This window comes from Bison bison, unplaced genomic scaffold (genome assembly GCF_000754665.1).
Source record: "Bison bison bison isolate TAMUID 2011002044 unplaced genomic scaffold, Bison_UMD1.0 scf7180017864289, whole genome shotgun sequence".
NCBI classification, from domain to species: domain Eukaryota; kingdom Metazoa; phylum Chordata; class Mammalia; order Artiodactyla; family Bovidae; genus Bison; species Bison bison.
The window spans coordinates 7,082,048-7,094,474 of record NW_011494861.1 but is presented as its reverse complement, the minus strand read 5'-3'; the positions used below and the strand labels follow the sequence as shown (position 1 = coordinate 7,094,474).

At 55.9% G+C, this 12,427-nt stretch overlaps 1 protein-coding gene across 1 annotated transcript in view; it reads left to right on the top strand.

Moving 5' to 3' along the window:
- Positions 1-12,427, top strand: part of ESPN (espin) — a gene marked incomplete at its 5' end in the record, with an annotated part of 34,169 nt that overhangs the window by 3,316 nt on the left and 18,426 nt on the right. Inside the window, 2 exons of the mRNA XM_010850199.1 lie at positions 270-463; positions 12,229-12,419. Of these exons, the coding sequence (XP_010848501.1) occupies positions 270-463; positions 12,229-12,419 (385 nt within the window). The remainder of the gene's footprint in view (positions 1-269; positions 464-12,228; positions 12,420-12,427) is intronic.

Sequence of the window (12,427 nt, the reverse complement as noted above, 5' to 3'; positions counted from 1 at the left end):
AGGCCCAGTAGCCACCCTTCCTGACCCAGTGACTCCTTTGGGTATTCCCTGAGCATCTGGGTGACAGACAGGCACTCCTGCTGGGACAATGACAGGCGCCATGTCCTGAGAGCCCAGCATGCAAGGCATGGTGCTGCACTGAGGACTGAGATTCAGAGGGGGCCAGTCAGGCGCCGGAGGACAGAGTGGCCCTGGTGGCTGGTGGGGTGCAGGAAGTGGTCTGAGCGAGGCAGGACCAGGCTCAGGACTAACAAGGTCTCCTCCCACAGGACAGAGACAATTCTGGTGCCACAGTCCTGCATCTGGCTGCCCGCTTTGGCCACCCCGAGGTGGTGAACTGGCTGCTGCGTCACGGCGGTGGGAACCCCACCATGGCCACAGACACAGGCGCCCTGCCTGTTCACTATGCCGCCGCCAAAGGAGACTTCCCCTCCCTGAGGCTTCTCGTCAGGTCCCACCCTGAGTAAGGACCCTCTTCTCCAGGGGGCTCTGGGTGGGCTGGCGGGGGCTCTGGGGGATACCTGAGGTTGTCTCCCTCTCCAGCATGCCAGGGGAATGACTGCTTCTGGGCCATCCCATGGCCAGGGGCCTGGCCAGAGACCGTGCCTATACAAGCTGACAATTCTCCCCTCCTGGTGGGCTGCCCACAGCCACAAGCCTCGAGCCCTGCAGGCAGATCTTCCCCAGCCCACCCCAGCTCTGGAGATGGCCACACAGACCACTTCCCCTCCTCAGGATCCTTACCAGCCTGCAGCAGGCAGCCCTCTAGCTCTGGCCTGGGTTAATTTGCAAGACGGATCTAAATGGGGCATAGAGATGACGCCTAGCAGCTCCTAGACTCTAGTCAAGAAGGAGGAGCCATGGCTGCTATCCAGAGTGAAGGGAGGTAGCCCCTTGCCCAGACCCTCGCCCTGTCTCCTGGCCTGTCACAGAGCAGCTTGTCCTCCCCTGTGGCCAGCAGCTCATTCCCACTAACCGGGGGGTAGGGCTCCCAAACCCCCTGGGGCCCTGGGCAAGTGGCTGGTCGGAGAAAGCAGCTGAGCCATAGGCTGGGTGCACCCCAGGGTGGGGTGGGGGTGCAGAAGAATGGGGTTCAGTGTAGATCCTGGGAGTCATGGAGTTCCTGGGGAGGAGGGAGCCAGGTCTTAGATGTACCTGGAGGGAAACAGGGGTTCCAGGGAGGATACCACCCAGACCCAGAGGGAGTGGGACACCAGTGACCCTGGGACCTGAGGTGGGAACTCTGACTGGTGACCTTAGTCAGTTCAAGGGGACACCTGGGAAATAAGTGGAGACAAAGAACCCAGCCTCAGGTTGAGAGCTATAAGGTGGGACGGCCTGTCCTCACCCCTGAGTGAGAGAGGGTGGGGTGGCCACTGGCCGCCAGGGAGCAGGCAGGAGGCCAGGCTGGCCCCACAGCCGGGTGGCAGGATGGCTCCAATGGGCAGCCCCTCGGGCAGAGGCACATGGTGTGCAGGTGGAGCAGCTGAAAGCCCCCAGGCTCGGCCCAGAATGGCTGGGCCTGGCTTGTTCTTGCTAAGCAAGGGCCCCTGGTTTGGTTAATGGGAGACCAGCAAGTGCACCTTGCGGGGCAAAGGTCTCACAGCCGTCCCCACCAGAAGCCACTGGGTACCACTTTGGAGTGAACCCTCCGCCTCCAGACAAGCCAGGGTCTGGGCCACATCAAAATCAGTGGGATTTCAAGGAGGAGTGCCCCAGGCACCCTTGGGTGTCGGCTCCCACCCTGCAACCGTCAGCACCCGTGGGGGCTGGTCCCAGACTCCCTGATAGACTCCCAGGTAAGGACTGGGGCACTGCGCCTGTGTGTGTCCCCACCTCGGTGGTTCTCACCCCACCCCCTCACCCAACACGGAGGTCCCGAGAGGGGAGAGACAGGCTGTGCTCATCCTCTCACACCTGCCAGCCTCCCCCATCGCACACGGTGGGTCCCAGGAAGCCAGTTTGATGGCAATGCCAACTTAGCTCCAGTGGTGTGAACTGAGGACCTCTGGCCCCCACCCCGGAAGTGCTGATGGGGGTGGGGGTGAAGCCCTAGGCTGGCCCCCAGGCCCATCCTCATGGAGAAGTCTGGGGCTTAGGACAAGCCTCCACGGGCTGGGGTTGCAGCCTTAGGAAGGCTCAGGCTGTGCTGGGGGAACCCTGGCACTCAGGGCCTGGGGGACCCTGAGCCCTCCCAGGCCATGCAGTGGGGCTGGCTGTGATTGGGCCCTGGCACCCTCTCTCTGGCCAGATGGCCTGCACCGATGAGCCACCAGCCCCCCATGAATCTCAGGGAAGTGGACAGAGGCCTGGGGCTCTGTTCCCACAGAGATGTGTGGCTTGGCTGATAAGGAGGTACTTTTGTGTGACTGTCAGGCTGGGCTCAGGTAGGGGGAGGGGGCTGGGAATTGAGGTGGGGCCTGCTGGCTGGAGGACTTGGGGCCTGGCGCCCACTCCCTACCTCAGAGGTAGAGACTCCTGCTCCCCAAGGCCGGGGACCCCAGGGTGGGAGTGAGAGGCTGGGGAGGGGCAGAGGCCCAGGCTGCGGCAGGCTGCAGGGTGCAGTCAGGGGACCCAGGGAGCCTGGCTCTGGGGGAGGCCACCTGGGCTCTGCTCTCATAAGCCTGCTGTGAAACTCTGTGAATTATTCACAAGGGCTCAGCTCTCCTTGGCGGCAGGTGAGGGAGGAAGAGCTGCTACTGAGTGGGAAACTTGATCCTGTGCAGGAGGCTGTGGGCAGCCATGAGCCATGGCTGCTCTGACAAGCTGCAGAGGAGCAAGAGGGCTGGCAGGCCTCAGGGGAGGGCCTGGCCAAAGATGGGCTGCACCTGGGGGCACTGGGAAAGACTGGAGAGTGCAGGAACGGCCCATACCCACCACCCCTCCTCCAATCTATCCCGGTCCACTGGGCAAGTCCTCCCAGAGGCAGAGGAATTGCCACCGCGACCTCAGCGGCTGCTGCCCCGTGGGACCTTCCCTCTGAGCCCCCTGGGGAAAGAGTTCTTAAGCTGCTGGCATGGGGGCTGGCTGGAACTGGGCCGGAGCTGTCCCAGGCCCTGGGTCTGAGGGAGATGGAGTCAGGAGGGTCAGCCCTCCTGGCCAAGGGCACTAGTGTCTGATGGAGGGGGACCACAGAGGGGATGGGGAGCAGGTAGCCCTCAGAGCTCTTGACCATCCTGGCGGCAGCATCTTGGGGCCCAGGAACTGTCTCATGCTCCCTCTGCCTCAGCCGTGTGCTTGCCAGGGGCTTGAGTAACAAGAAGAGAGCCCTGGGCTCTGCTGGGATGCTTAGGCCTGAGAATCGAAGCTGGGGAGAGTGGCGGGGGTTAGGTAGGGCTCCAGGCCTTGTCTTCCCCCCTGGGGCCCTGCCCTGGTCTACCAGTCATGGAGAGCCAGAAAACCAGTCTGCCCAAAGATTTCTGACTAGCTCCCTCCTGCTGAGTGCCTGCAGGGGTCTGACACCAAGCAGCCGTCTGAGCCTCACCCTGGGCAGTAACTCTATAATCAGCCCATTTTACAGACAGACTTGTGTAACTAGTGGCTTATATTTTTTATTTAATTTTAATTTTTTTAAACACCAAAAACATTTTGTACTGGAGTATAGCCGATTAACAATGTTGTGGTAGCTTCAGGTGAACAGCGAAAGGAGTCAGCCATGCATATACATGTATCCATTCTCCCCCAAACCCCACTGCTCCTATCCAGGCTGGCACGTAACATTGAGCAGAGTTCCATGTGCTGTACAATAGGTCTTTGCTGGTTATCCATTTTAAATATAGCAGTGTGTACATGACCTTCCCGAAGTCCTTAAGTATTCCCTTTAAAAAAATATTTATTTATTTTTACTTATGTATGTATTTGGCTGCGCCGGGTCTTAGTTGCCGTACACACAATGTTTTAGTTGTGGCTTGTGAACCCTTAGTTGTGGCACGTGGGATCTAGTTCCCCTATCAGGGCTCGAACCCAGCCCACCTGCATTAGGACTGCGTTCAGTCCTAGCTACTGAACCACCAAGGGAGTCCCCTCATCCAACTCATATTTATTGAGCATCTGCTCTGGGCCAAGTACCCAGGGCACATCAGTGAACCAAACAAACAAATGCCCTTGCCTCATGGGGCTGTAGAATCAGAAATGGTGTCTCCGAGGGGCTAGCTGACTGGCCGGGGTCCCGTTGGCTCCCTGTGTGGCCTTGACCAAGCTGCACCTCCTCTCGGTCTGTCTCCCACTCCTGTTGTTCAGTCGTTCAGTCATGTCTGACTCTTTGCAACCCCATGAACTGTAGTATGCCAGGCTTCCTTGTCCTTCACTATCTCCTTGCTCAAACTCATGTCCGCTGAGTTGGTGATGCCATCCAACCAGCTCATCCTCTGCCACCCCCTTCTCCTTTTGCTTTCAATCTTTCCCAGCATCAGGGAAATGAGTCGGCTCTTCACATAAGGTGGCCAGAGTATTGGAGCTTGAGTTTCCCACTCCTGGCCCGGGCGCTAATCTCTCAGGGCCTTTCATGTTCATCTCGGATGCCTGTTTTCCTTCCATAGTGCTGAGTTTCGTGGAAGCTGGCTGCTCCTGGGGCCCTGTCCAGCTGGAAGGTTCAGGCAGCCCTGGCCTCAAGCAAGAAGCCTCAGCTGCTCACATACTAGGGAGCCCCAGACCTATGGCTCAGCTCCCCCTTAGAAGGCTGAGGGCCTTTGCCTGGGACTGGGGCTGCTGTTCCCTGACAGGCTTCTGTTTCTACCACAGGCAGTGGGGTGCGTTCACTCTCAATTACCACTCCCTGGTCTGCCCTTGTGTTTGCTGAGATTCCCTGGGCAACGGAGCCTGGGGGAGCCCACACTGGCACACTGGGGACACTGACCCAGGTGGGGAGGCTCTGAGAAAGGAGGGACCTGATGGAATCATGGCCCATAGGCAACTCCTGATCTAAGCCTGTCATGGCACCCAGGCCCAAGTTGGCCTCTCTGCCCTCTTCCTGTCTACCTGTACCCACCTTTGAGACCACAGATCAGATCCCTGGTCAGGCCACAGGCTTCTCCATCACTGATAGAGAAAGCCACTTCCTGTAGCAGCCCAGAAGCCCTCCTCACTCTGGACCCCCCCACACCTCACCTGCAGCTGCTCCCTAATCACCAACTCTGCTCTGTTTCTCGGGTTTCCTTACTGCTTCTGCAGCAGGCCTGTGCCCTCTGACCTCTGGCCTTTGCTCAGGTCAACCCGCTTCAAGAATACTGAAGTGGTTGCCATTTCTTTCTCCAGTGGATCACATTTTGCTCAATGGACACAAATTTGAGCAGACTCCGGGAGATAGTGAAGGACAGAGGAGCCTGGTGGGCTACAGTCCATGGGGACACAAAGAGTCGGACATGATTTAGTGACTGAACAACAGCAATGGGTCATTCCCCTTCTCTTCCCCAGAGAGCCCAGGGTTGCTCCCTTCCCCCTCCAAGTCTTTGCTCCCTGCGCCTTCCTCAGACTGTCGTGCCCCCAGGACATAGACATACACCCTCCCTACCAGTCTTCCTCACTCTCCCCACTACTTGGCATTACTCTCTGTGTACCTTAGCGTGTCCTCTTATCATCTGGCTCCCCCTGTAATGAGAGCATCTCTTCCTCTCCATCCTGCATCCCAAGGGCCTGACACTTCATTAATACTCACCGAAGGAGGGAGGAGTCTGGAATCCACCAGGTCTTGTCCGGCCCTGCCTGCAGCTCACTGCCTGTGACCTCAGACGAAACTCCCTCCAGGCCTCCCGGGGCCCATGGGCAAATGGACCAGCTGAGGCCACACACGAGGAGGCATCACAGAATTCCAGACCCGGCTGCTCATCTCACTCACCCCCATGTCTACTCACTCAACAACTAGCACCCAAATGTAGCCTAAATGCCTACCCTGCTAATGCTGGGGATGTAGTGAGTCCTCATGGCTTCATGGAGCCGACTTGGGGCACTCCCAGGGTCAAAGAAGGGGCCAGACCAAGAGCATGTGTACACACAGAGATGCTCCTGCTCGTGCACCAGTGCATTGGGTGCCCTGGTGGCCCTGGTGGACCCAGGTTTAAGAGGGCAGAGCTCTGCTGTCTTCACTGTTTGCCCCGTCCTGGCCTGTGGAAGCCTCCTAATGGGTGTCCCTGGGATGAATGAAAAATGTGCCAAGACAATTCAAGAGTCACAAGTGCTGTGAAGTGGACCATGGTAGTTTGAAGGCACTGGTTGAGAGATTTCTTTAAAATGAGGGAGTCCAGGAAGGCTTTTCTCTCTTTCTTTTTTAAATTATTTATTTGGCTGTGTTGGGTCTTAAGTCACAACACACAAGATCTTTAGTTGCAGCAGGCAAACTCTTAGTTGTAGCATGCGGGATCCAGAGTCTTAGCTACTGGACTTCCAGGGGAGTCCCAGGAAGGCCTCTGTGGGGAGGTGAGAGCTGAGTGGGAGAGGGCCTGCCCTGCCAAGACCTGGCGTGGGAGCATAGCAGGTAGAACTGGCCAGGGCAGTGGCCCTGGGGGGTCACACTTGTCCTCATGGTGAGCCAGGAGGGCCTGGAAGTCTGGGAGAATTACAGACCAGTGAAGGCTTATTCCAGGCTTGCTGATGGGTTGGGTGTAAAGATGTTTGTTCTAGAATCTTCCTTAAATCAGGGCTGCGTTTCTTCCCCAGGCCAGTCCTGATTGTGGATCATTTCAAATAAGTGCAGAGGTGTGATCAGAGAATAAGAGACCTAGCCCCGCCAAAGGCTCCAAGACTTTCCGTTCTAGTGACCTTACCCCACACCCAGATCTAAAACGGGTGGAGATCAGCCCCTGCCAGACCTCCCTGGGGGCAGAAATTATTGCCAGTGGGGAGGATACTGAAGACACTGTTCTGTGACTGGGGTCTGCCTCCATGGGCAGCTCGGTCCTTGTTCCTCATGGCAACAGTTGCAGGAAGTTGCCACCAGTCCTGGATGGAGATTTTCAGCAAACCCTTCCAAGCATCCCATGATTCATTTGTGTCATCCAGGATGACTTAATAGTTACAGTCTGTCCATATCATCTTTGTTCCCAAGAGGAAGAAAAGTATACCTCTTGATTTATGTGATGGTTGCTAGGGAAACTCAGACTTATAAAAGAAGTCAAGGGTTTCCAAAGACTCCTAGAGCTTGGACTAAAGGGAGGGTGGCCTGGTGTCCTTTACCGAAATGGGGACCAAAAGGGTGGGGTGAGGGAGTCTGGAGAGATTTGCTCCATGGGAGAGCATGTAAAGGGTGAATTCCCAGTGGTCAGGACTCTGTGCTTTCATGGCCAAGGGGGTGGGTTTGATCCCTGCTTGGAGAACTAAGATCCCACAATACATGGGGAATGGCCAAAATTTTTTTTTTTAATTAAAAAGAAGAAAAAAGCATGTGAATTTCAAGAAACTGCTCAGTGCCCGGATGGTTGAATGGACTGAGGTGGGTGCCGCATGTACTCCAGGTCCAAGCTGGAGAGATGAGTGGCGCTAGGTACAGGTGGCCTTTGACCCCAGGAAATAGATGACCTCACCAGGAGCAGAGTGTGTTTAGAAAGGAGGTTTTGGAGCACCCCAACATTTGGAGGTCAGGTGGCCATCCAGGGCCTACCCAGCCAAGGAGGCTGAGAAGACCTGGCCTGAGCTTGTTGGTACCAAGAGGAGCAGGTGTTCAGGAGCGGGAGGGGACAGCAGATGAGGCTGGTAGTGTGGAGGTGATGGTGTTGAAGCCTCGGGGGGCCTGAGGGGGTTGTTAGGTCAGACTGGGGCAGCGGTACCAGGAAGCCAAGACCTGCCTCCCTGGGAGAAAACTTGCTATTTTCCAAGGCTTTCCCCTTTGTCTCTCACAAGAGGCATGAAGAGACCACAATTGTGATACCGATTTGTCCTATGTGGAAACTGAGGCCCGGGAAGGTAAAGAACACGTGCGGCCCTGCAAACTGCAAAGTCAGGGTGGAAGCCAGGGCAAAGGGCAGGGGCTTGGACTGGACCGGTCACCCATGGCGCCATTATGGCCAGAACTCGATGGGCTGGAGCCACGTGGGGTCCCCCGAGGCCCCACCCCTATGCTCCAGTGACTCCCCACGGTCAAAATACTGCCTGGCCTGACCCATGCTTGGTGGAGCCTGGATACCCCAGGCCCACAGTGCCCCCCCACCAGAGGCAAAGGGAAGAGGGATCCTAAAACACATGGAAGGTGCTAGGCCTTGCTGAGGGCTTTCCAAGAATGTCTCAGTGTCGATTATTATCCTTACTTCATGGACGGCTTTGTGAACGGAGAGCGCGTGCAAGACGCTGCTTGAGAGCAGCCCGCAGGCCAGGCCCTTCTTGCACTGAGGCCCCCTCTGCCTCTTGAGTGAGCCTCTCTCTTAGTCTCCTCTGTAAAAGGGAAGCAATGCCAACACTTCCCCTATAAGGGCATTAGGCGGACTAGATGGGGGACACGTGTACTGTGCTCCCTTCCACGCTTAGCACAGAGCAATTGTTCAGTGGATGGTACTTGCTATCCCTGTTATGTGTTAATCCTTATACATAACTTATACTACATAACATAAACTAGTTATGTATATGTATACTACCATATACATACACATAAGCTTATATGTATACTACTATATAAATTCACTTCTCTCTCCATCTAAACTCATTATTTCATTCCTTGTGCTCATCCATATTTTAAAAAGTATTTATTTATATATTTATTTGGGTGCTCTGGGTCTTAGTGGTGGCATGCCGGCTCTAGTTTCCTGACCAGGGTGACCAGGGATCGAACCTGAGCCCCCTGCATTGGGAGCTTGGAGTCTCAGCCCCAGGACCACCAAGGAAGTCTTTCATCCATATTTTTGTAGTTTTCTTCAGTGAGAGTGAGGGTGCCCATTCTTCTTGCCTCCAAGCTGATGTAGAAGAGGGGAATAAGGCTGGGACCCCCTTTCCCACCCCAGCCCCATGTTCTGGGGTCTCCCAGGCTGGGGGCTGTGACTCTAGAATGGGTTACTGAGCATTTACTTTGTAGCAGAGCCTCCAGATGGGTGTCAACCAGTGGCCGGGTGGGAGGCTATGGGCTGGACTGTCCCTTCTTGCTCAAGTCCTGCTCTGTGCCAGCTTCTGAGACCTTCTGAGATCTCAGGCTGGCTGGACACCTGTGGGTCATGAGTTACCTGCTGAGCAGGAAGGACTGGGAGAACAAGGCTCCAGGCAGATCTAGTGCCCTGAGCTGTGTGCGTTGTCTCAGCCCTCCCTCGAGAGCCCAGTGGGCCCTGGGCAGTGGCCCCTCCAGTCCCCAGTCCCCAGGACCCCAACACTTGCTGTGCCTTGGTGGTTGTTGTTGTTCAGTCCCTACTAAGTCATTTCTGACTCTCTGCAATCCCATGGACTGTAGGATCACCAGGCTCTTCTATCCTTCACTATCTCCCGGAGTTTGCTCAGACTCATGTCCATCAAGTCAGTGATGCCATCCAGCCATCTCATCCTCTATCATCCCCTTCTTCTCCTGCCTTCAATCTTTCCCAGCATCAGGGTCTTTTCTAGTGAGTCAAGTCTGCACATCAGGTGGCCAAAGGATTGGAACTTCAGCTTCAGCATCAGTCCTTCTAATGAATATACAGGGTTGATTTCTTTTAGGATTGACTGATTTGATCTCCTTGCAGTCCACGGGACTCTCAAGAGTCTTCTCCAGCACCACAATTCGTGCCTTGGTTACACAGTGAATAATTCAGGCCATGCAGTGTTAGTCATGAAATATTAAACAGGCTCCTCCTGAAGCACCAGCATGTGAATGGCAAGGGGGAGGGGTGGGGGACGCTGGCACCAGGGTGTGGAGGCTGGTGGCCGAGAGCCAGCATCTTCTCCAGGTACGGTGTATGGGTGGGACTCATGACCTCACTCCACCGTGACACGGGTTGGGTAATGGAGGGCAGCCAGGCAGGGTCCCAGGCTGAGTGTCAGCCCTGGCCAGTGGCAGTTCTGTGTCTGAGGAGGAGGTTCCCACATTAGGAAGATGGAGAGATCTGGGGCTGGGTGCCCAGTGGGGGCTGCGGGCAGCCTGGGCAGCGGGCAGAGGTCAGGAAGGTGGACGGAGATGGGGTCTTAGGGACAGGAGAAGTCAGCTGAGGGTCCGAGGGGTATGTGAGAGGGAGGGGCCAAGTCATGGGTGGGTGACAAGAGTGTGGATGATGGAGGAGGGGCCCAGGTTGAGGAGGACTGGGTGGCCTGGTGCCCTCACTAATGGACACATGGCTGGCAGTTGGATGAGGGAGGCAGGGCGTAGATGGTGGGGGTGGAGTGTGTGATTGTCGTGAACAAATAGATGGGGGAGGCATATGGGTGGGAAGGTATGATGTCCGATGAAAATTGCAGTTCCTGGGGCCCAGAGTCCTGATCCAGCCCAGAGGGACTTAGCTCCTACTCTCCCCTACCCTCCGTCCTGGACCCACTGGGAGCTCCTGGGTCTGGGCCTAGACTGTGGCTCCACCTTGTGCTCATATCTGGTAACTGTACCCTGGTGTCCACACCCATTGTGAAGTCAGAAAAACTGAGGCTCAGCCAGCAGCCAGCCCAGTGTCCCTATTCCCCAGCAGCACTCCATTTCTTGAGAGTGGCTCTCCAGTTAAGACCCTTCTGTGGGAGTTGGGAGCAGGGATGAGGGGCAGTGACAGCTGCAAGCTAGGCCCCAAGGAAGCCTGAGGGATGAAGACAGGAAACGGCCCCTCCTCCACTCCCTTGGTTCTTGCTGTGCACCTGGCCCTCCATCACACAGATGTGTGCTCACCACTTACCAGCTGTGTGACCTTTGGCAAGTCACAGCCCCTGGGCTTCAGGTGCCCCTCTGCAAAATGGGAATGACAGTAAGACTTAAGGAGGGTGTTCACTGAGAATCTGCCTGCTAGCGTCACGGCACATGGGACATGCTCAGTGGATGGCATTCACCTGCAGGGTAGCCAGACTGACAACAATCACAGGACAATTTTAATTTTGGATAAACAACAATTAACAGTTTAGAATATGTACGTCCACATGCCCAGTGGGCATATACTTATACTAGAAAATTATTTGTTGTCTCTGGTGGCTCAGTGGTAAAGAATCCACCTGCCGATGCAGGAGACACAGGTTCAATCCCTGGGTCAGAAAGATCCCCTGGAGAAGGAAATAGTGACCCACTCCAGTATTATGGCCTGGAAAATTCCATGGACAGAGGAGCCCGGCAAGATACAGTTCATGGTGTAGCAAAGCATTGCACACAACTGAGCGACTAAGCACATCCAAAGTTCAGATTTTTTGTGTGTTTTATCTGGTGACATTACCACTCTGCCCTCTGGGAGTTCAGTCTTCTGGGGGCTGTTGCTGCTGCTGCTGCTGCTAAGTCGCTTCAGTCGTGTCTGACTCTGTGCAACCCCATAGACGGTAGCCCATCTGGCTCCACCGTCCCTGGGATTCTCCAGGCAAGAACACTGGAATGGGTTGCCATTTCCTTCTCCAATGCATGAAAGTGAAAAGTGAAAGTGAAGTCGCTCAGTCGGGGATGGCAGAGGCCAAAACAAGTTTTGATCCACTGGGCATGACAGGTGGCCCATGGAGTGAACCCAGGGCAGTATGGGGCACAGAGGCTGGAAAAGCCTGTTCTTGTAGTGGAACAAGCCTCGTGAAGGAGGGATCTGTACTGAGTCTTTTTAAAAATATTTGTTTATTTATTTATTTGGCTGCACCAGGTCTTAGCTGCAGTATAAGGGAACTAGTTCCCTGACCAAGGATGGAACCCCGGGCCCCCTGCCTTGGGAGTGTGTAGTCTTAGTCACTGGACTACCAGGGAAGTCCCTGTACTTAGTTTTCAAGAGAGATGGGAAGAGCATCCCCAGTCAGAGGGGGGACGTAATCAAAGACACAGAGGTCAGACAGCGAGGACTCACAGTGACAATGGATCCATGGCTGAAAAGGTAGGGGGAGGCCAGATCACAGCATCCTTGTAGACCTCGGTAAAAAGGTGAGATGTTTACTGAGGGCAGAGACTAGCTCAGTCACTAGACGTGCACTGTAGAAAGGAGGCTGCGAGGGGTAGGTGGGGAGCAAGCCAGAGGGCCCCCACCCAGGAAGGCTGGCACAGGACTGTGTCCAGAGGGAGCTGGGGGGCCGGGCCCAGCGACTAGGTCTTCTCCAGTTACCCTCCAGGGCTCCCTGGAAGCGGTCAAGGGGCGAAGGAGGCTTTGGAGGGGGGTGGGTGCTAAGAGCCCACGGTGGGTGCTGCGTCTTCCGCAGGGGAGTGAATGCCCAAACCAAGAACGGTGCCACGCCCCTGTACCTGGCGTGCCAGGAGGGCCACCTAGAGGTGACGCAGTATCTGGTTCAGGAGTGCGACGCGGACCCACACCTGAGCGCCCACGATGGCATGACCCCGCTGCACGCCGCAGCGCAGATGGGCCACATCTCTGTCATCGTGTGGCTGGTGAGCTCGGGG